The sequence below is a fragment of the Acinonyx jubatus genome, chromosome A1 (genome assembly GCF_027475565.1).
Source record: "Acinonyx jubatus isolate Ajub_Pintada_27869175 chromosome A1, VMU_Ajub_asm_v1.0, whole genome shotgun sequence".
NCBI classification, from domain to species: domain Eukaryota; kingdom Metazoa; phylum Chordata; class Mammalia; order Carnivora; family Felidae; genus Acinonyx; species Acinonyx jubatus.
Genome location: NC_069380.1, coordinates 113,343,441 through 113,365,304, shown reverse-complemented (window position 1 = coordinate 113,365,304; position 21,864 = coordinate 113,343,441). Strand labels below are relative to the sequence as shown.

The 21,864-nt window shown below is 38.6% G+C and overlaps 1 protein-coding gene across 3 annotated transcripts in view; it reads right to left on the bottom strand.

Annotated features, from left to right (window-relative positions):
• Positions 1-21,864, bottom strand: part of KDM3B (lysine demethylase 3B) — a 74,473-nt gene that overhangs the window by 38,953 nt on the left and 13,656 nt on the right. For 2 of the 3 annotated variants that reach the window (XM_053221490.1, XM_027076590.2), the window contains exons 2-7: positions 13,666-13,833; positions 8,639-8,752; positions 7,018-7,123; positions 5,063-5,187; positions 3,263-3,337; positions 268-867 (exon numbers count right to left, since the gene is read on the bottom strand). In XM_053221490.1, the coding sequence (XP_053077465.1) occupies positions 268-867; positions 3,263-3,337; positions 5,063-5,187; positions 7,018-7,123; positions 8,639-8,752; positions 13,666-13,833 (1,188 nt within the window). The remainder of the gene's footprint in view (positions 1-267; positions 868-3,262; positions 3,338-5,062; positions 5,188-7,017; positions 7,124-8,638; positions 8,753-13,665; positions 13,834-21,864) is intronic. The other variant, XM_027076591.2, reaches the window with a different exon arrangement.

Genomic DNA, 21,864 nt, shown 5'->3' with positions numbered 1-21,864 from the left:
GATCTACTTTAATATCTCATTAAATTGGGTTTTATCATCAGTTTTTGATTAGTGCAATTGTTCGGGTGACTTTTAATAGCTGATAAAGTTATGAAAATATACACATTTGCCCAATGAGCAGTAAAGGACTGTTCAGAGCACAATTTAAGCACATGTCAGAAATACTTCCTTTCCTGTGGCATTTTAGATGCTTCTTAATGTGTTAACAATAAAGTAGGGTAAAAGAATGAACCCAAATCTTGCAAATCTGCCCCTGAAACAACTCACCTCTCCTGGGGCCTGTAACCGGCTGCCTTTCTGTTTTTCCGGCCCAGTCCCTGCTGCAAGGCCAGTGTCTGAGATCCTCACCGTGGTTGGGGTGGAGCTGGCGGTAGTGACCACAGCTGCTGAAGCCACCATGCCCTGGCCAACTTGTTCCAGTGTTTTTCCTGCCTCTTTGTTTTCGGCTCCACCCACCTCTGGGGCCAAAGGTGTCTGACCTGTGGCTGTAGAATATGGAGTGAAAGGTACAGGTGTGTCCCCACCTACAGGCTCATCCTGTACCACCAGAGTCCTGCCGTTTTCTTTGGTGTAAGTGGCAAAGCGAATGTTGCGGTTAATCTGGGGGACAAATGTAGTCGGTGGCTGCTTGGCTCTCTGATCCAGCCCTGGCTCTCCACTGGCATTCCCTCCTTTCCAGGGCCCTCGGCTCGCCTCACCTCCATCGCTCCCATTACTGTCTACTTCACCCCTGTCTCCTTTTAATTTCTTTGATGCAGGGTCACACCCAGAGTCCGAAGCACTTTTCCTCCTCCGGCCATCTTTCCCCTCTATGCTCTCTCTCTTCTTCTTTCCTTTGGAAGATTTTACTGCTTTTAACGTACCCCCCTACAAAACAAAATTCAGAAGAGATTTATTACAAGGAACCTTCCATCCTGTGAAAACCATAAACCATTAGCTCTTTCCCATCTCTAGAAGCAGACAATGAAAGCAGGCAGATTGCTACATTCCAATGCCAGCTCTAAGACATCCCCTTAGTCAGAAAGCTCCAATCTTCCTGTGACTCATTTTACACACATATTCAAGATCAGAGTTACTACAAGTTCACTCACTTGGCAAACCCTCCCCTTAAATAAAATGCTTCCTCAAATGGACTTTTTTGAGGGCTTTAAAAATTTGTGGAATTTCTTTTATAAAACAAGACTGCTATTGCTAGGCTGGGAGCTCAACTGCCCCTTGATGAAAAAAAAATCTGCTTTCTTTCATATTTTTCTCCTTGTTTGCCTGACAATCGCATTTCAAGTATTGAAATATAAAAATCTCCTCTATCCAGAAGTCACTAAAAAACTGGGGACAACTTAGCAATAAGACGACTAAAGTGGTGAGTCTATGACCAAAGGAAAAGTGAGCCCAACAAAGACAAGTGTGGATTGCTCTTGTGGACACTATAAATACTCAAACAATTTCCAGAACTTGTTTCAAAGTATTAGACACAGGAAAGCAAAAAAGGGAGGCTACCACAGACCATACAGCCAAATCCCGCAGCTTTTCCAATAATTTCAGCCCATTTTATGAAATCTTACTTATGTCTTATTTGAGAGGCCTAACAACCTTAAAAGATAGATTAGGAGACATGATTCCTATCTCTGAATAAACTCCTCCCCCGACAAGAGCATGGGGAAAGGGGCTAGGAACACAGTACCATTCTCTCAAACAATCTTTGTGCAGCAAGAACTTAGGTCTGGAACATTCTTAGATTGGTATCCCACCATGAAGCAATTTTTTTTTTTTTTTTTTTTTTTTTTTTTTTTTTTTTTAGCTTTATTCAGTTAACTTTCAGAGAGTTTTACTCAAATAACATGTGTTGGGCTGGTAATAAGCTAGTGATATGTAGTTATTTAGCCATTAATATTTACCAACTTCATTAAACTGCTCTTAATGCTCTTGAATATTTATAGAATCTTTGAGCAGATCTATATTTTTATTGTAACCATTACTATAGTTATAACTGTAACATTTTCAAATTTTATATTTCATCTTGCCAGTTCTAGCTTTTGTATTCTCTCTCTTTTTTGCTGCCTTCATTTGCATCTTTTCTCCTTAATTTCCTTCTACTGCTCTTAACCAAACCCAATATTTACTCCTGTTCCCCCCATACTGTTGGTAGTCTGCTGTGGAAACCACAGATCTTCTATCCAACACATCCAGCCAAGTTGCTGATCTTGGCTCACAGCAACTTCCCTGAAATTATATGTATGTCCTACTTACAGTGAGCTCCTCACATGTGAGTAGATGGCATAAGACACTGAGACTAGTACTCTCCAGCTATATCTGACCAGCTGAATAATGGCTGGCATGTAAGTAGTAGTTAATGAATGAATGAAATAAGGAAGGGAATAAGAAAGGGGCCCAACACACCCTCAAAGTAAAAAGTGTTTTCAGTCATGTTTATAGTCAAAAGGCATATCCTACTTGTGGCAATATAACATGTAGTGAAAAGCTATTGAATTCAACCCTGATTCTTCTTTTCCTAATTTGATCTTGTTATATCAAGTCAAGAATGACTGGATAAATGTGAAGAAATGTATACTTACTTAGCAGGAGTGGCCAAGACAGCAATATTACAGAGATGCTAAGAGACTGTCAGGAATATGTGGATAGATGGCTGTCATACTCAATGTCTTACTGAAGGAAATTCAAACAGGATTCCTGATTGATTTAGGTACTGATTTATTATGTATCTTTATTTGGGTTATGATAATTCTGAATGAACCAAGAGCTGGCCTGGTTCACAGTAATTATGGAGTAATCCACTGTGTGCTGAGCACTGAACTAGGCACCTGTTTGATTTGAGTTTTCTTGGAGTACAAAATTTCAGACTTCTTGGAGCTCACTACCACCTAATGAAAAGAAAAAGAGGATGCATCTTCTCCATTTCTTATTACTCGATGGGTTATAAATACTACTACTGCTTATTACAGCTTTAACTGTCTAGTGTATCTTTCAAATATATCTGTCCTGAATGACTGTAAAAAGAAATAGTTAGGCCATGGATTTTAAAAAGGCTAGGCAACACAGTCATGATTAAAAGGGTTTTCTTAGACTACAACTCCTGCTTGAGACTGTATTTCCCTTAAGTAGATAAGACTGTGGTGAGAGCAAGAAATGTACAGTGGCCAGAATGGAGACCCAAAGGGCATCCATGGATAACACACACATGAGGAATCTGCATAATAAGATAAAGAAAGCTCATGAGTCTCAGAGACTCAGTTGATTACTGTACCTCGCTCTGAGTAGTTGAATTATCCATCAGCATCACATGGATCAGTCTGGGATCTACGGACTTGATCTCACCACTCTAGAGTAGGAGAAGGATAGCAGAAAATATGAAAAAGGGGAGGAAAAAGATTTAAGCCCTGTCCAAAGATATAATTATGTATTTTTTTAATCCATGTAATTATCTATTTCTACTCCCCCAATAGAATGAAAGCTCCATGAAACCAGGAATCCCTGCAATCTCATTCACTGCCAGAATAACAACATCCAAAACAAGGTCTAGAATACAGTAAGCACTCAAATATTTGTTACATGAATGAAAGAATTGAGCTCAATGACCAAGTGTCTCTTTTAGAGACGTTAATTTCAAATTCTACATCTCTAAAATCTTCCTATTCTGTACATATCAGAAAGTAAAAACCTACAGAATCAAGTCATTAAAGGACTCACTCTACTAATAAAGAATAAAAGTATTAGGGAGCAGCCAATTTGACAAACACTGTCAGATTTAATGTGCATATCCTATGATCTAGAAATTATGTATGTAAAAACTTATTCCAATAAACAATGTGTGGCAGTATACAATGATACCTATTCAAGGATATTCACTGCAGCATTATTTGTATTACTGAAAATAATGGCAATTATGTAAATGTCCACCAATTTTAGATTAAATTAGTTATGACATACCCATTCAGTAGATAAGGCAAATTTCTATGTATATTTACAAGAAAGATATTGATAATTTACAGTTAGATAAAAAAGGTAAAGAACTATATATGTATGGTATAATTCCATTTGTTAATAAAGTATGGTTCATATATATATATATCACATAAATAGATAACATACAAATATTACACATACACACAGAAGATATTTGGAAGAATATAAAAAATACATACCAAACTGTTAATGGTGGTTACCACTGAGGGGAGTGATATTTCCCTGAGGGAAGGGGTGGCTTCCAATATATACTTTATATATGTGTATTTTTGAAATTTTAAAATGAAGATTAATTAGTAATTTTTTTGAAAACTCAGTAAAAAATTAAGTAAAATCATTTATGCTTACCTTATATGTGGTTAAGAACAACTCTGAAACCAATTCAAAGATAAATACATTTATGTTTGCCTCAAAACACTCATCTAGGGGCGCCTGGGTGGCTCAGTCAGTCAAGCCCATCCACCCTCAGCTCAGGTCATGATCTTGCAGTTCAAGAGTTCAAGCCCCACATCGGGCTGTGCTGACAGCTCAGAGCCTAGAACCTGCTTCAGATTCTATGTCTCCCTCTCGCTCTCTGCCCCTCCCTCGCGCTCTCTTTCTCTCTCTCTCTCAAAAATAAGTTAAAAAAACCCATTCATCTATTGTTTTTCTGAGACAATTCTCCAGGTCGCTCTAGATACGTTCACCGTCCAAAGGGGAGTGGCATAAGCATTACAGAAGCAAATGCTAACTGACTAGATTTTAAACTACTAACCTTTATGGATATGATAAAATAATGATAATTCTACTTCACATTTTTACACTGTTTTACAGAGTGCAAAGCACGTTCAGATCTACTATCCCAGTTCCCAAAACAGTGCTGAGGTGGGGCTGGGGGATTACCTAATTATCTCTTAATTTACGAATGAGAACAAAGAGGTTAAGAAAGTTGAATAGCCCTTCTCAAGATCATACAGTCATTAAGTGAAAGAGCGGGAGACAGAACCTAAGTCTTCTTACATATAGCTAAATGCTCCCTTTCTCTACACCACCCTCTGTAAGAGGATGGATGAATCGTAAAGGAAATAACCCCAAACCTCACCTCAGTTACAGACACTTCCATAAGACGGGTGATGGAGTCTTGATGGCTTACAACACCACAGAGCCAACTTTCTTCCCCCTCTGGCTGGTATACTTTGACCCTGTGACCTTGAACACTGTAGGGACCTACAGGAGACATCAGTCAGTACTGAAAATGTTTGGCAAAGTTATAATTCATGGTTCTTTCTAAAAGCAGAAAGAAAACTTTGGTGTAAATATTTAGCACTTTCACTTCTCTTGTATAGAGCTGAATAAAATGGTTATTAAGCCACTTAAAAACAAAATAATTTTTCCTCATGATCTTTGTAAATTCTATGTGGAGATTCTGTAGCATTCCAAATCTGATTTCACCCTATCTGAATCTTCCAATTCTAGAAGGAATAGAAGGAAGACAAAACTTACAAACAAAAACTACAGGTAGTAAGAAAATTTATCAGACGTACCTCATCTGATATACACATATAAAAAAAATGGGAGGTCAGTGGGGCGCCTGCGTGGCCCAGTTGGTTGAGTGTCCAACTTTTCATTTCAGTTCAGGTCATGATCTCACAGTTCGTGGGATCGAGCCCCAAGTCCAGCTCTGCGCTAACAGTGCGGAGCCTGCTTGGGATTCTCTCTCTCTCTCTCTCTCTCTCTCTCTTCTCTCTCTCTCTCCCTCCCTCCCTCCCTCCCTCCCTCCCTCCCTTCCTCCCTCTCCCACTCTGCCCCTCCTTGGCTGGCGTGTTCTTTCTTGCTCTCAACATAAATAAAAAATTAAAAACAACAAAAAAGGGAGGTCAGTAAGTTGAACATACTATTTTGTCATGTGACCGTAGGAATGTTAGATAACCATCTGTACTCTGCTGACTTTCAATAGCAATAGGTGGAGAGTTCCATTTATGAGGTCTCCAGCCTCTGCACTAATAATAGTCTGAACAAACATAGCACCTGCCTTCCTAGGAAAACAAAGTTTTAAAGATATTACTTTATCAGCAGGTAATGTTACCCTGCAATTTCATTTGCCCTCCAAGAAGGACAGTTTCTCTCCTCTGCATTATCTCATACATTTGAGACTATATAGTTAAGTCATCACTTATTTTAAATTATTATTATCTCTCACAACTATAATGAAGCTTCCTCAATGTTTCTCTGTGTATCCATGTACATATTCACTTCTCATTCTGTCCAGTTTTCTTCTATCAAGTTTTTCTCACATTCTTTCCTCCTTCGTATCTTTCCTTGACCATTAAACATCACTTTATGCTTATACTCTCCTTCTCCCAATAAGCCAGTTTTCCTACTTTTACCCATTCAGATACAGTTTGACAAAGAGAACCAAGGACCCTGTTTCACTGAAAATCATGATTTTCAAGAGGCTCAGAAAAAAAGAGGAGGAGATGTGCAACACGAAGGGAAGGATAAATATTCTTTATGTAGACTCTTGGGCAAAATCTGTATCTGAACTGGAAACAGCTAAGGATTCTTTTGTTTTAATTCTTAAAAAAATAACATGTTGTTAATGTGAACGAGTCTGTGGATACCTTCTTTTATGAACATGTACCTTGCACTCTAGGTTGTTATTTATGTTACTGGTCTTTTTAGTCCTTAGGAACCTCACAGACACTGAGCTCAATAAGGGCAGAGGTTTTCTAGCTCTAGTTCCTTAACATTGTGTTTAGTACAAGATTTGTCCTTGGTAACTATTTAGGAAATGGAAAACAAAACAAAACAAAACAAAACTCACAACAAAACTGGATATTATGAAATGTAATTTAAAGAGGTAACTGTGGTCTGAGTGAGATTCTATTTTTCCCATCTATTCTAGAGATCTTGCTAACTGGAAATACTCTGATGGACTCTACCCACAAGAAGAAACACAAATGTTTAGAGTTGCATGGTGTCCTTCCCATACTATCACTTCAACACTGACCACACACCTGATTCAGGATTCAAGGACAGAAGACTGCTTGTTCTTACCTCGACTAAATATCTCTTGTAGCTTCTGGTCACTGATCAAAGCATTAACTGTTTCTCTCAGTGCAGCATGTTCCAAAAGAATCTGGTTTTGGCTATCTGTTCCCATCTGGTAAAGACAAACAAAGAAAACAACCGAATATTAAAATAAATAGCAATATCTAACCAGGTGAGAAAATCATACCCTTGAGGAGCTCTATACTGACAGTGCCAAAGAATGTTTTTTGTTTTTTTGTTTTTGTTTTTGTTTGTTTTTTTAAATTTATTTTGAGGGAAAGAAAGAAAGAGAGCACGAGCAGGGGTAGAGGGAGAAAGAGAATCCCAAGCAGGCCCCGCGCTGCTAGCACAGAGCCAGATGCGGCTCAAACTCACAAAACTGTGAGATCATGATCTGAGCCAAAATCAAGAGTCAGATGCTCAGCCAAGTGAGCCACCCAGGCACCCCACCAAAGAATGTTCTGTAGAACCCTAGTCTCATGAGATGTTCTGCAAAAAATGATGCTCGGATCATTTAATTATAGGAAATACTATATACTCTATCTTTCTATATGTTGTAGCAGATGAAAGGCTCTGACAAGACATGTAAAAAAAAATTTGTTTAGGTTTCTCACACATATATGACCACAAAATATTTTATTCCATGTAAATCTTTTGGTATATGTTGATATTTATTCAACATTTACTGAGTGCCTACTCATATAAACACTAAGATTGCAAAGATGAATAAAGTAAGGGTGGTGAGAGGGAGTGAGGCCGAAAGAGAAAGGAAGACATATCAACAAAGAAATCATCACTAATATTTCACACAACACAGTTAAGGAAATACTGTTCTTGACTGCCTCAATAAGACAGCAAAACTTAGAAGTTTCCTAATTTTTAGCCTTCAGACAATAAATCTTACAAGTGAGAAATAAATATTACCATCCAAAAATTTTCAAACTCTAACTCAGATGCTAGTTTGTTTAAACTACTAATTTACCCCCTTTCTTTCTAAGTAGAGATACACCTAAGCTCTTTAATATTTAATGCTGCTTGGAATAAGCCCAAACTCCCAGCCTCTCTGCCACTGACCTAAGTATAAGCCCCCTCAAGTTATACAAGCAGCCACCTCTGTGAAACCACCTTCTGAGGAGACCCTTAGAATTGTGGTCTTTGGGGCACCTAGGTGGCTCAATCAGTTAAGCATCCAACTTTGGCTCAGGTCATGATCTCACAGTTCATGAGTTTGAGCCCCATGTCAGGCTCTATGTTGACAGCTCAGAGCCTGGAGCCTACTTCAGATTCTGTATCTATCCCTCTCTGCCCCTCCCCTGTTTGCTCGCATGCACTCACTCTCTCTCTCTCTCTCTCTCCCAGAAACAAAATGAAAACATTAAAAAAAATAATAATAATAAAAAGAATTGTGGTCTTAAGTCTTAAGTGGTTTCAAGGTAGGGTGGGGTGTGCTGAAGAGGAAACAAGTCTCAGCCACTGAATGGACTTTCAAGGTAGCAGAAAAGCTTTAAAATGCACAGGGAATTAACGGAAGCACTTGTTTCAATACTAAAAGAAAAGGGGAAACATTTATAATCAACAAATTAGCAAGGAGGGAAATAAGTTTAGGACTAGAGGAAGTATTAAGTACCTGAAACAGATGCAATCCATTAGCATCTGACAGGAAACGAAGCTCTCGATCCAAAAGGTATTCAACTGGAACCACAGAACCCAAACCAAGTTTATCTACTAGGGGAGTGAAAGTCTGTGAAACAGAAATGACAAGAAATTGATTAGAACTTGGAAAAGAAAATAGGTAACAATTCATCCACATCTCTAACTTCAGAGACAGTATCCATCATTAATATATCTTTCACCCCAGTAAATACAGATAAACTAAAGCATAAAACATTCCCAACCCATCATCTACCCCACAAATAATCATAGGAAGCAAACTAGAACAGAAACTCAGCCCAATACTCCTATTTACAGCTGAAAAGGACACAAAGAATAAGAAATTCCCAATTACCTCTAGGGATCTGACTAATTTTGCCAGGCTTCAAGAGGGCTAAATTACAGTAAATTCCCAAAATAAAGACTTACAACATTATCGTCTCTAGAACTCCTAAAATCTTTGGGAGATATGTAAAATAATCACTGGTATAAATGCTCATGGGTGAATTCATATTGCTGTCTCATAAATGAATAGCCTATAAAAGTCACCCGGGGCCCATGTCCATTTGAGCTTCTTCCAAAAGTTCAATTGGAAATGGACTTAAAAACAAACAAAAAAGGGGGTGCCTGGGTGGCTACATCGGTTAAGTGTCCAACTTCGGCTCAGTTCATGATCTCATGGTTCGTGCCCTGAGTCGGGCTCTGTGCTGACAGCTCAGAGCCTAGAGCCTGCTTCAGATTCTGTGTCTCCCTCTCTCTGTCCCTCCCCAACTCACGCTCTCTCTTTCAAAAATGAATAAACTGGAAAAGACAAACAAACAAACAAACAAAACAAATGAAAAAGGAGAGTATAGTAAATGATGTTACATATAATCAATTAAGTAGAAAATTTGCTTTGAATATTATTTATTTGATCTGGTTAGCCATAGAAGTAGGTTTTTTTTAAATGTAGCCATTTATGCCTTTACTTTGCTAACAGGATAGAAACAAAAGGATACTCTCAGAATGAAATTTATGGCATTATTTTGTCAAACTTCAGAAAACAAAACTTAATAACAATAATAAAGCACAAACAACAAAAGCAAAAATAAATAAGTGGGGCTATAACATACTAAAAAGTTTATGCATAGCAAAAAAATGATCAGCAAAATGAAAAGGCAACGTAAGGAATGAGAGAAAATATTTGCAAATCATGTATCACACAAGAGGTTAATATCCAAATACATATATAAGGAATTCATACAACTCAAAAGCAAAAGACCAAATAATCTGACTTTAAAAATGGGCAAATCACCCTAAATAGACATTTTTCCTAAGAAAATATACAAATGGCCGATAGGTTATAAAAAGGGGTGAACAACACTAATTATTAGGGAAATGCAAATCAATACCACAAGAAGCCATCACTTCACACCTGTTAGAAGACCTATCATCAAAGACAATAAAATAAGGGCTGGCAAGGATGCAGAGAAAAGCAAACCCTTTTGCAGTTGGTGGGACTATAAATTGGTGCAGCCACCATAGAAAACAGTGTGGAGGCTCCTCAAAAAATTAAGAGCAGAACTACCATATGATGCAGCAATCCCACTTCTGAGTATGTATCTGAAGAAAATGAAATCACCATTTCAAAGGATTATCTGCACACCCACATTCACTGCAGTGTTATTCACAACAGCTAAGATATAGAAACAACCTAAGCCTCCAGTGATGGGTGAATGGATACGGGGAATGATGTGAGGTGTATGTGCATGCACGTGCACGCGCGTATGCACACACACACACACACACACACACACACAGAAATATTATTCAGTCATAAAAAAGGAGGAAATCTGGGGTGCCTGGGTGACTCAATTGGTTGGACGTCCGACTTCGGCTTGGGTCATGATCTCATGGTGAGTTCGAGCCCCATGTAGGGACCTGTGCTGACAGCTTAGAGCCTGGAGCCTGCTTCAGATTCTGTGTCTCCCACTCTCTTTGTCCCTCCCCCACATGCTCTGTCTTTCTCTCTCTCTCAAAGATAAATAAACATTAAAAAAAAAATTAAAAAAAAAAAAAGAGGAGGAAATCCTGCCATTTACAACATGGATAAAACCTGAGGGCATTAAACTAAGTGAAATAAGTCACAAATGCAAATGAAATATTGTATGATTTCACTTACGTGTGAAAAAAAAAAGAACTCCTAGAGTAGATCTATAGTTCCTATGGGTGTGGGCAGTGGGGAATGTGAAATGTGGTGAATGTGGTCAAAAGGTACAAACTTCAGTTATAAGTTCTGGGGTTCTAACATACAGCATGGTGACTATAGTTAACAATGATGTGGGGCGCCTGAGCGGCTAGGTTGGCTAGGTCCTCCGCCTCTCAAAAAGAAATAATTAAACATTATTAATTAAACATAATTAAACATTAAAAAAACAATAATGTATACTTAAAAGTTGCTAAGAAAGTAAATCTTTTCTTTCTTTTTTTTTTAAGTTTATTTTCAGAGAGACAGAGAATGCAAATGGGTGGGGGGGGTCAGAGAGAGAGGGAGAATCCCAAGCAGGCTCCATGATGTCAGCACAGAGTCCATTGCAGGGCTCGAACTCACAAACTATGAGAACAGGACCTGAGCCAAAAACAAGAGTCAGATGCTCAACTGACTGAGCCACCTAGGCACCCCAGAAACTAAATCTTCAAAGTTCTTACCACATACACACAAAATGTTAACTCTGTGAACAGTGGATGTGTTAACTAACTTTATTGTGGTAATCATTTCACAATATATATCAAATTATTATATTGTTACAAACTTGCACAATGTTATGTGTCAATTTTACCTCAGTAAGGCTGGGGAAAAAAAATAAGAGTTCTTATGGAAAGAAAAGGCTTTAAGGATTACAAACATTGTTTCACAACCTTACATGAGAAAACACTAAGGTGAAAAAATTCTTTAGAAATAAAAGTATCAAATATTATCGAATACAGCACTGGCACAAAAAAAGACATAGAGATCAACAGAACAGAATAAAGAGCCCAGAAACAAACCCATGCTTATAGCTTATATGATCAATTAATCTCTGAGACAGGACACAAGACTATACAATGACAAAAAGACAGTCTCTTCAACAAATGGTGCTGGGAAAACTGGACAGCTACATGCAAAAGAATGAAACTGGACCCCTCTCTTAAAACACATACAAAAATAAACATCTAAAGGTAAGACCTGGAACCATAAAATTCCTAGAAGAAAAACAAGGCAGTATTTTGTAGACATTGGTCATACAAACATTTTTCTCAATACATCTCAGCAAGGGAAACAAAAGCAAAAATAAACTATTGGGATTTTACACCAAAATAAAAAGCTTTTGCACAGCAAAGTAAACCACCCAAAAAATGACATGGCAACCTACTGTATGGGAGAAGATACATAGAGAATGATATACTTGATAAGGGGTTAATATCCAAAATATGTAACACCAACAACTGTCCAAATAATCCAGTTAAAAATGGGCAGAGGACCTGAACAGACACTTTTCCAGAGAAGACATGTAAATGGCCAACAGGTGCATAAAAAGATGCTCAACACCACGAATCATCAGGTGAATGCACATCAAAACCACAAGATACCACCTCACATCTATCTGTCTGAATGGAGAGTATCAAAAAGTGTTGGGTTGGAGGTGGAGAACAAAAACTCTCCTGCACTGTTGGTGGGAAGGTAAATTAGTGTAACCACTGTGGCAAATAGTATGGAAGGTCCTCAAAAAATTAAAAGTAGAATTACCATATGATCCAAGAATTCCACAACTAGGTGTTTACCCAAAGAAAACGAAAACACAAATTTAAAAAGATACATGCACCCCTATGTTTCCTGCAGCATTATTTACAACAGGCAAGACATGGAAGCAATTCAAATGTCTATCCATAACTGAATAAAGAACACACACACACACACACACACACACACACACACACAGAAATATTATTCATTCATAAAAAAAAGAATGAGATCTTGCCATATGCAACCGCATGAATGGACTCAGAGGGTATAATGCTAAGTGAAATAAGTCACAGAAAAACAAATGCCATATGATTTCACATATATGTGGATTTTTTTTTAACTGTTAATTTATTTGGAGGAGAGTGAGAGAGAGAGCACACATGCGAGCGTGCCAAGATGGGTAGGGGCAGGGAGAAAGGGAGAGAGAGGATCCCAAGCAGGCTCCACACTATCAGGGCAGAGTCCAGCACAGGGCTTGATCTCCTGACCAGTGAGATCATGACCTGAGCTGAAATCAAGAGCTGGATGCTTAAATCGATTGAGCTACTCAGGCACTCCACATTTGTGGAATGTAAGAAACAAAATAAATGAACAAAGAAAAAGAGACAAAAACCCCATACTCTTTAATACAGAGAACTGGTGGTTGCCAGAGGGGAGATGGGTGGGGCCATGAGTGAAATAAAGAGGATTAAATTTATGGCATTATTTTGTCAAACTTCAGGAATACTTATCACTACGAGCACTGAGTAAATGAATAGAATTGTTGAATCATTATAGTGTACACCTAAAACTAATATAAACACTGTATGTTAATTATATTTCAAAAACACAAAACAAGTTCAGAAGACACAGTTGAAAAGATCTCCCACTTTCTGCTTCAGTAGCATCAGAATAAAAGTATGTTAGGAATATACATGCTTTGGGAACTCTAAAGAGTTCAGCTATTTTTTAAAAATATTTATTATTCTTGAGAGATCTACAGAGCACGAGCAGGGGAGGGGCAGAGAGAGAGGGAGACAGAGAATCTGAAGCAGGCTCCAGGCCAGTCTGACCTGTCAGCACAGAGCACGACGCGGGGCTTGAACCCGCAGACCGTGAAATCGTGACCTGAGCTGAAGTCAGACACCTAACTGAGTAGCCACCCAGGCGTCCCAGGAGTTCAGCTATTGGATAAATACCATAGTTACAGTTATAGTACAGGAGTAAAGCTCAAATATGTTCGTAGGCAGTAAGTCACTCACCAGGGCTGGCCACTGTGCAATTGAGACTCGAGTACCCTGGACAAGGACTGGGTCCTTCCGGGGTGCCCACACCAGAGACCCTTCCAGCAGAAGCACAATAACTTCTTCAGCATGAACTTTAACCCAGGAGTGCTGCTTCCAGTTACAGCCATCAAATTCTACAAAGATCTGCAAAAAGAGATAAAAAGGAGTTTGGAGGTCACATTTGGAAAAATCCCACATTATAATATATAAACAGACATAAACTGTGACTAGGAAAAATTCTAATTTGTTTTAAAGTCCTTTTGATGAATTTCAATAAAAATCCATCTTATTTCAGAGCAAGGAAGCTGATCTCAGCTTCACTTTGAAAAGGGTAGCAGAGTTAAGGGGGCACATCCACAGTTAGCAATTTTTAGCTGTTATCCTATTGAAATTTGTAACTCTTGGTTTCCAATTCACATCTATGCACACCAGCTAGGAGCCTACTATGTATGAGACACCATGTTAGGGTCAGAAATAGAGAAATCTAGCACATTTCCTGGTCTTAAGGAGCTCATAGTCTAACAGGTTAGAGAGAAATTCTTTACACTTGTACTGCATATGACAGAACTTTTTAAAAAATGTTTATTTATTTATTTATTTTTTGAGAGTGTGCAAGCAGGGGAGGGGTAGAGAGAGGGGGACAGAGGTCCAAAGCAGGCTCTGTACTGACAGCAGTGACCTTGATGCAGGGCTTGAACTTACAAACCTTGAAATCATGATCTGAACAGAAGTCGGATTCTCAAGTGAGCCACCCAGGCACCCCAGTGAACTTCTTTGAGGAATTTTTTTGAATAGGTGATATATGAACATGATATAAAATTCAAAGGATGAACACCAAAAAAAAGGTTCCTTCCCAGTTCTGCATGTGGATTTTTTAACTGCCCCTGCCAGGAGTGATCTCATATCTGTTAGAAGAGGCATGCTGTCAACATCAACAATACTTCGCTTCCTCCCAGCAGAGATACTCTACTTTTTGAGATATAGTTACATAGACAGTGCAGAAAGTTTTAAAAAGTGATTCAGATTAAACAAAACTTCATTTTTCTTTTATTTCATTTTATTTTACTTTAGAGAGAGAGAGAGACAGTGCGAGCGGGGGAGAGGGGCAGAGGGAGACAGCTCCTCACTGAGTGTGGAGCCTGACGCAGGGCTTGATACCACATCCCAGGAATCATGACCTGAGCCAAAATCAAGAGTCGGACGCTCAACCTACTGAGCCACCCAGGCGCCCCTAAACCACATTTTTCTTTTTTTTTTAGTTTTAATTTTTAAATAATATTTATTTTTGAAAGAGACAGAGAGAGAGAGAGAGAGAGTACACCCGCAGGAGCAGGGAAGAGGCAGAAAGAGTGACACAGAGGATCCGAAGTGGGCTTCATGCTGACAGCAGAGAGCCCAGTTTAGGGCTTGAACTCCTGAACTGTGAGGTCATGAACTTAGCCGAAGACAGCCACTTAACCGACTGAGCCACCCAGGTACCCCAAAACTACATTTTTCTAATAACTAGTATGCTTAGGTTTGGCTTTTCTATATAAATTCTGAGTATGTTTCACATGCAGCATACAGAGCAAGACACATGCATACAGGTATCAATAGTTAGCATAGAAATACCCAGGGCTTAAATTATAGCTGGTGATAGAAAGACTATTTTATTCATAGCCCCTTCATTTTCATAGAATTTTAGTTGGTTTTTGAGAAGCACATGCAATAAAATGACAAAATACAAATGAAAAAAAAAAAATCAAGGCCAAGCAAACTACAACAAGAAGTCACTATGAAAGTGTAAAAGGGAAAACTTAAGCTGGCCACGAGGATCTATACAGCTGTATGACTGAGTGATACATGTGCCTCTGAGCTTCCTAAAGGACAATTTGAAAATGAGGAGGTTAGTTGCATAGTTTCCACTGTCAGCATCTTTTTTTAAAACAATTTTTGGTAATGTTTATTTATTTAAAATCGAGAGAGAAGAAGATAGAGTGTAAGTGGGGGAGGGGCAGAGAGAGAGAGGGAGACACAGAATCCCAAGCAGGCTCCAAACTCAGCTGTCAGCACAGAGCCTGACCCCGGGCCTGAACTCATGAACTGCGAGATCATAACCTGAGCCAAAGTTGGACACTGAACAGACTGAACCACCCAAGTGCCTGGTTTTTTTTTTTTTTGTTGTTGTTTTTTAATTAAACTCTGCACCCAACATGGGGCTTGAACTTACATGCTCTACCAACTGGAGGAGCCAGGAGCTCCTCCCACCGTCTAAAAGGAAAACAAAGTAATTACTCAGGGAAGCAATGCTTTTCCAACCTCTTGGCACAATAAGAAATTTCTCACACGAAGCTTCCAGTACATGTATGTACTGTTATTTTTAAAATATGTGTAGATGATACAATGAATAAAATTCAAATCCATTAAAATTGTTACTGAGTTCATATCAGCCTTTCATGGTATACATGTTCTCATCTATTCAACATAAAAATTAAAGGTAAAATTAAATGAAAATCTAGGATACTTACATTCACAAAGTGTGAAAGCACTGTGCAGTAGCCTAGTGTTAGGCTTAATCTCTTCACAGTCAATGCATACTTGTGAATGTGGAGTGCGTTGCTGAAAAGTTATCCCAGAAATCAAATCCACTATATAAAGCTCCAGTTTTATTATTGTAATATACCAAGCTTCACTTCTGATTAAACACACATATACATACCCACCCACACACACACAGTGGGGAAACAAGGTTCAGAAACAAGAAGCACAATTTTTACTGAGAAAGAGGAGAACAATGAATTGCAATATATTTAATACATGAATGGGCTCACTCATATATACATAAATGTTCCAAGGGAATAAGACACAAACTTCAAATAACTTGCAGACCATTGGAAAGAGATAATCAAACTTATACTTATGTGCAGACTCAAGCACCAAGAAAGGTAGTAGCAGCATAATAAACACAGGTTGGGGCTTATGTTCCAGGAGACTTGGATTTGAGTACCAGCTCCACACTATTAAAAAAATTTTTTTTTTTAATATTGGGGCACCTGGGTGGCTCAGTCGGTTAAGCGGCTGACTTCGGCTCAGGTCATGATCTCCGCGGTCTGTGAGTTCGAGCCCCACATCGGACTCTGTGCTGACAGCTCAGAGCCTGGAGCCTGTTTCAGATTCTGCGTCTCCCTCTCTCTCTGACCCTCCCCCATTCATGCTCTGTCTCTCTCTGTCTCAAAAATAAATAAATGTTTAAAAAAAAATTAAAAAAAATTTTTTTAATGTTTATTTATTTTTGAGAGAGAGAGAGAGAGAGAGAGAGAGAGAGAGCGAGCAGGGGAGGGGCAGAGAGAGAGGGAGACACACCAGTTGAAGTAGGCTCCAGGCTCTGAGCTGTCAGCACAGAGCCCAACACAGGGCTCGAACCCACGAACCGCGAGATCATGACCTGAGCTGAAGTTGGACGCTCAACCGACTGAGCCACACAGGCACCCTGAGATCTACTCTATTAACCCCAAAACTTGGACAAGTCACTCTTCCCTCCTCAAGTTTTGGTTTTCTCCCCTGTGATAAGACACACTTGTCTTGCTTATCTCATAGACTGGTTGTGAAGTTCAAATAAAGTAATGGATTCAAAAGCATAATATGCCATAAAATAAGGAGAAATAAAGTAAAAAAATCAAGTACGGGGGATGTTCAGAGGCAGGAGAGATCACTTTAAGGGTGCAGAGGGGACTGATATGGGCTGAGCCCCCTACCCCCCCCCCCAAAAAAAAAAGTCCACTCAAGTTCTAGGATGGCCAGGAGCTATATAAGCAGACTGTGGGGGAAGGAGTGAGAGATGAGGCTTAAAAAAAAAACAAAGTCAATGTGGCAAACCTTGAATACTGGGATAAAAAATTGAGGCTTCATCTAGCTGCCAATGGGAGGGGTGTGTATACGTGTGCATGCACACAAGTGTCATTAAAGGGTTTCTAAGTGAGGTCAAGATATGAACAGAGTAGTTGGTTTTAAGGAAATTCAGCTACTAACCAGTGGATACAGACAGACTGGAGTTGGGGGAAGGTTATAGGGAGTATTCTTACATGACCTAGAGTGGGAGCAGTGAGACTAGGAAGAAAAGTGACTTGTGGTTGTTAAGAATAATCAAGCTTGATAAATGGCTGGATAAAAGGATAAAGGAAAATGTAAAAATGACTTGGATTTTGAACCAGAGTGATACCATTACATAACTGATATCAAGAGGAGGAGATGGCTGGAGGACAGACAAGACCTTGCATGGCATGAAAAGTAGCATGGAGTATTAAATGCCCTGGCTGAGTCTGACCCTGAGTACGCTACCAGGCATCACTCAGAAAACCAGAGGCTGAGGCTCCACGGTGACTGATGGCAAGGTGCCATGCTGAAACCACTTTAAAAATCAAAGGCGAGTCACAAAATTCTAAGTTATAGCAATACACAAATACAATACTAAAAGAAGTCATTGTACTATAGCTATAACAATTTTTATTGCTTTTACAAAAGAACTTCAACACTCAAAAAGTTAATATTCAGGAATCCTATCATCACTTACCAGAAAACATCAGGGAAAAGTTCAATTACTGAAAAACCAGATTTCACCCAACTTAAAGGAAATAAACTTTCAACCCACCCCAGCAAAGGACATATATGGAATGAAGTGTTTACTTTGACAACAACAGTGCTACACATTCTGGGATCAAGCTACAGTTCAAGGCTAACAGTATGAATGTTTGCTATTTTTTTTTTTTAAGTTTATTTCTTTACTTTGAGAGAGAGAGCACGAGCAGGGGTGGAGCAGACAGAGAGAGGGAGAGAGAGAGAATCCCAAGCAGACTCTGCACTGTCAACATGGAGCTGGATGAGGGGCTTGAATTCACAAACTGCAAGATCATGACCTGAGCCAAAACTAAGAGTCAGATACTGAATTGGTTGAGCGACCCAGGAGCTCCAATATGAATCTGTTTTAAGAGCAATATGGAATGTGGATATATGTAAGCACGTTCTCTGAACACTAAGGCTTATTTCTGGCCCTAGCACTGTGCTTTACTTCCTAGCTTAGGTAATGGAACAAAGGAGAACATATAAGGTAAACAATAATTTCAGATCAAAGTACCTACAACATGAACTCTTAAAATGGTAGTGGCAAGACCAGAGAAGAGGAAGAAGGTATATAAACTAACAAAAAATCAATGGCTGTGGTTGAACTGAGTCACAGATGACCAAGACAGGCTGATAATCTGAATAGAACAAAACTAAAACAGTTTGAGTTGATTATTTAAAAAGTCTTTTAAAAATTTCTACTATTAGAATAAAAATAGCAAATAGAACCACACATGCTATAGCTAGAATCCAAGCAGTAGATGTAAAATATTTCATGAGTTAAGGAGAGATAGTTTCATTTCAAAATTCCTTTTATGGTATATATGTGACTTACATTTATTTTAGTGACATTAAAACCAAAGAAATTCTTTACTAAAATCAATTAAGTTCTCCTAAGTTTGATAACATCAGATACTAACTAGTAACCTGAGTAATATAAGCTTTCATGTTTATTGTGTTAATATCAGCTTGAGGTCTGGTTCTGCCTAAGGCTACTCTTACTATAATTAATAAAGTTATTCATTCAGTCATGCTCACCAAAAATAGAACATCTCTTATGTATATACAGAGAACATTTACTGACCAAGAATATCAAGGTGAATAACGGTAGCAATTGGCAGGAGGGACTCACACCCCAAAAGAGTCAACACAGAGGTATAAAAATGATTACAGAGCTGTGTAATAAGGGCAATAACAAACATGTTATGTTAGGCTAGAAAACATATCTGCCTTGAGAAACTAGAATGGTTTCACAGAAGGGATAGTAGTATACAAGCTGGGTCTAAAAGGACAAGTTGCCTTCTGGCAGAGAAAGACTTTCTGGCAGGTGCAAAGGAAGAGAAACATAAAAGCTGATTGAGTGTTCCAGGCAGCAGTGGCAGCTGTTAGTAAGTAAGCTGTAAGGGCTCTGATTGGCATGTTAATGCATGATGCACTGAAACCTGGTGGCAAAGGTATCATATTTGGCCAGCAGAGTGGTTTTTTTGTTGATTTGTTTTTAATGTGCATTGAACATCTGTAGGCAGTATCTGCACTCTCCAGTTGCCAATCCACTATATTCTCTAGTCTGTCATCTAGCTGTTTTCATACACCTGGTACCTTGGACACAAGTGGGTTTATGTTCCCTGATATAGGCCTTGAGGGAGCCACTGATAGTTTTAAATGGGGAGGGGGAAGACATGGTACAATGTTTTATAAAGATAATATCATCTGTGGGAAAACTTCTCAATGCTCAATTTAAATAGAAAATCAAAATAGAAATTACAAAGTATTTTATAATTAGATGAATGGCAAAACACTTTATTCATACTATGGAAAAATATCGAGAAGTTTTAAAAAATGAGATATATCTAGAAGACTACCATGGAAAGATCTCCAAGATGTGTTATATGCAAAAGAAGCTGGTTGCAGATTTTAGGATGTGTATGTGAGAGAATAGGGGGATTGGGACAGAGGGGATAATAGCATTTTTGCCTTAATCAGTAAATGCTTTTTTAAAAACAAAACAAAACAAAATCTATATTCATATAATGCTTAAATAATTAACACTTTTTAAAAAGGAAAGAATTAACTTTGGGAGCAGGGTGGAAGATTAATTACAGAGAGAAGAAACTGGAGGCAGGGGGACCAATTACAAAGTCATGATAATCCAGTAAAAAGACGAAAAAGGCTTAATCCAAAAAGATATGAATGGAAAACAAAGTGTATTTGAGAAACTACAGAGATAAAAATAACAGATGATGATGGCTGAGAGTAAGAGAAATGGAAGATTAACTCAACTCCCGAAGTCCCTAAGTTTTCCAATTTTACTACCTACATACATACCATTAAAAAAGGCACAAGCCCAAAATGGAGTCACTTGTGCTAAGCGCAAGTCATCAAACCACAACTTAACTTCTCCTAGGAAGGGAATCTTAAACCAGTCAATCTGGAATTACCTGGTCAGCACTAGAGAGGTAATCTGCCTGATGGACCCCTGCTCTCCCCCAAAGGAAGGTAACCTTGTCTGAAACAATCAGCTCTTTGCTAAAATAACCACCTTGTGCCACCTCCTTCTGCCTATTAAAGTCTTCCATTTTGCACAGCTCTCTGGAGCTCCTTTCTATCAGCTCGAAGGGATGCTGTTGATTCAGGTATTGTTGAATAAAGCCAAGATCTGTAAATTTACCAGCTGAATTTTATTTTTTAAACGATTCTAAACAAAATGTAAAGTCTATTAGAAATGATTTTACAGGTGTGCCTGAGTGGCTCAGTAGGTTGAGCGTCCAACTTCGGCTCAGGTCATGATCTCACGGTCCATGAGTTTGAGCCCCCATCGGGCTCTGTGCTGACAGCTCAGACAGAGCCTGGAGCCTGCTTCGGATTCTGTGTCTCCCTCTCTCTGCCCCTCCCCCACCCATGCTCTGTCTCTTTCTCTCTCTGTGAAAAATAAACTTAAAAAAAATTTTAAATGATTTTACAAAACTGTGGGATATCTTGACGGCCAAGATGGGGAAGGATGCACGTCTAGAAGACGGCTGTTTTCAAATATAAAACAATTTTTTCTATATGGTTCATCTGATCAAGAGATAGCTTTCTTTTTTTTCTCAAGAGATAGCTTTCTAACAATTAACCTCATCAACCCCCCCCCAATTTCTAACATCTACAATATATGAAATGTTAAGTACTTGAGTATCATAAGGATAGCCTAAATAAAAACTCAAGCATACAAATATATAGTGTTTTTAGAGGCTGTAGCATCATAAAGAACTGAATTTGCATCCCAACTTCCTTATTTCTTAGCTGTGTAGCCCAGGGCAAGACACTTTAGCCTCTTTGAGCCTCATTTCCTTTGCCTATAAATAGGGACAGTAAGTACCTCAAAGGATTGTCTAAGGATTAAATGAAATGAAAGCATAAAATGTCTAGCAGATTTGGGGCTCCTGAAAAACATGCACTCCTTAAGAAACTCACACTACTGGTCAGATTATAAATTGGTAGGATTTAAAAACAAGAAAACATATTATCAAGAATCTTAAATATGTGCATACTCTGGGTCTTCATAATAACCATTCCTAGCAATAATTCTAGGAAATAACC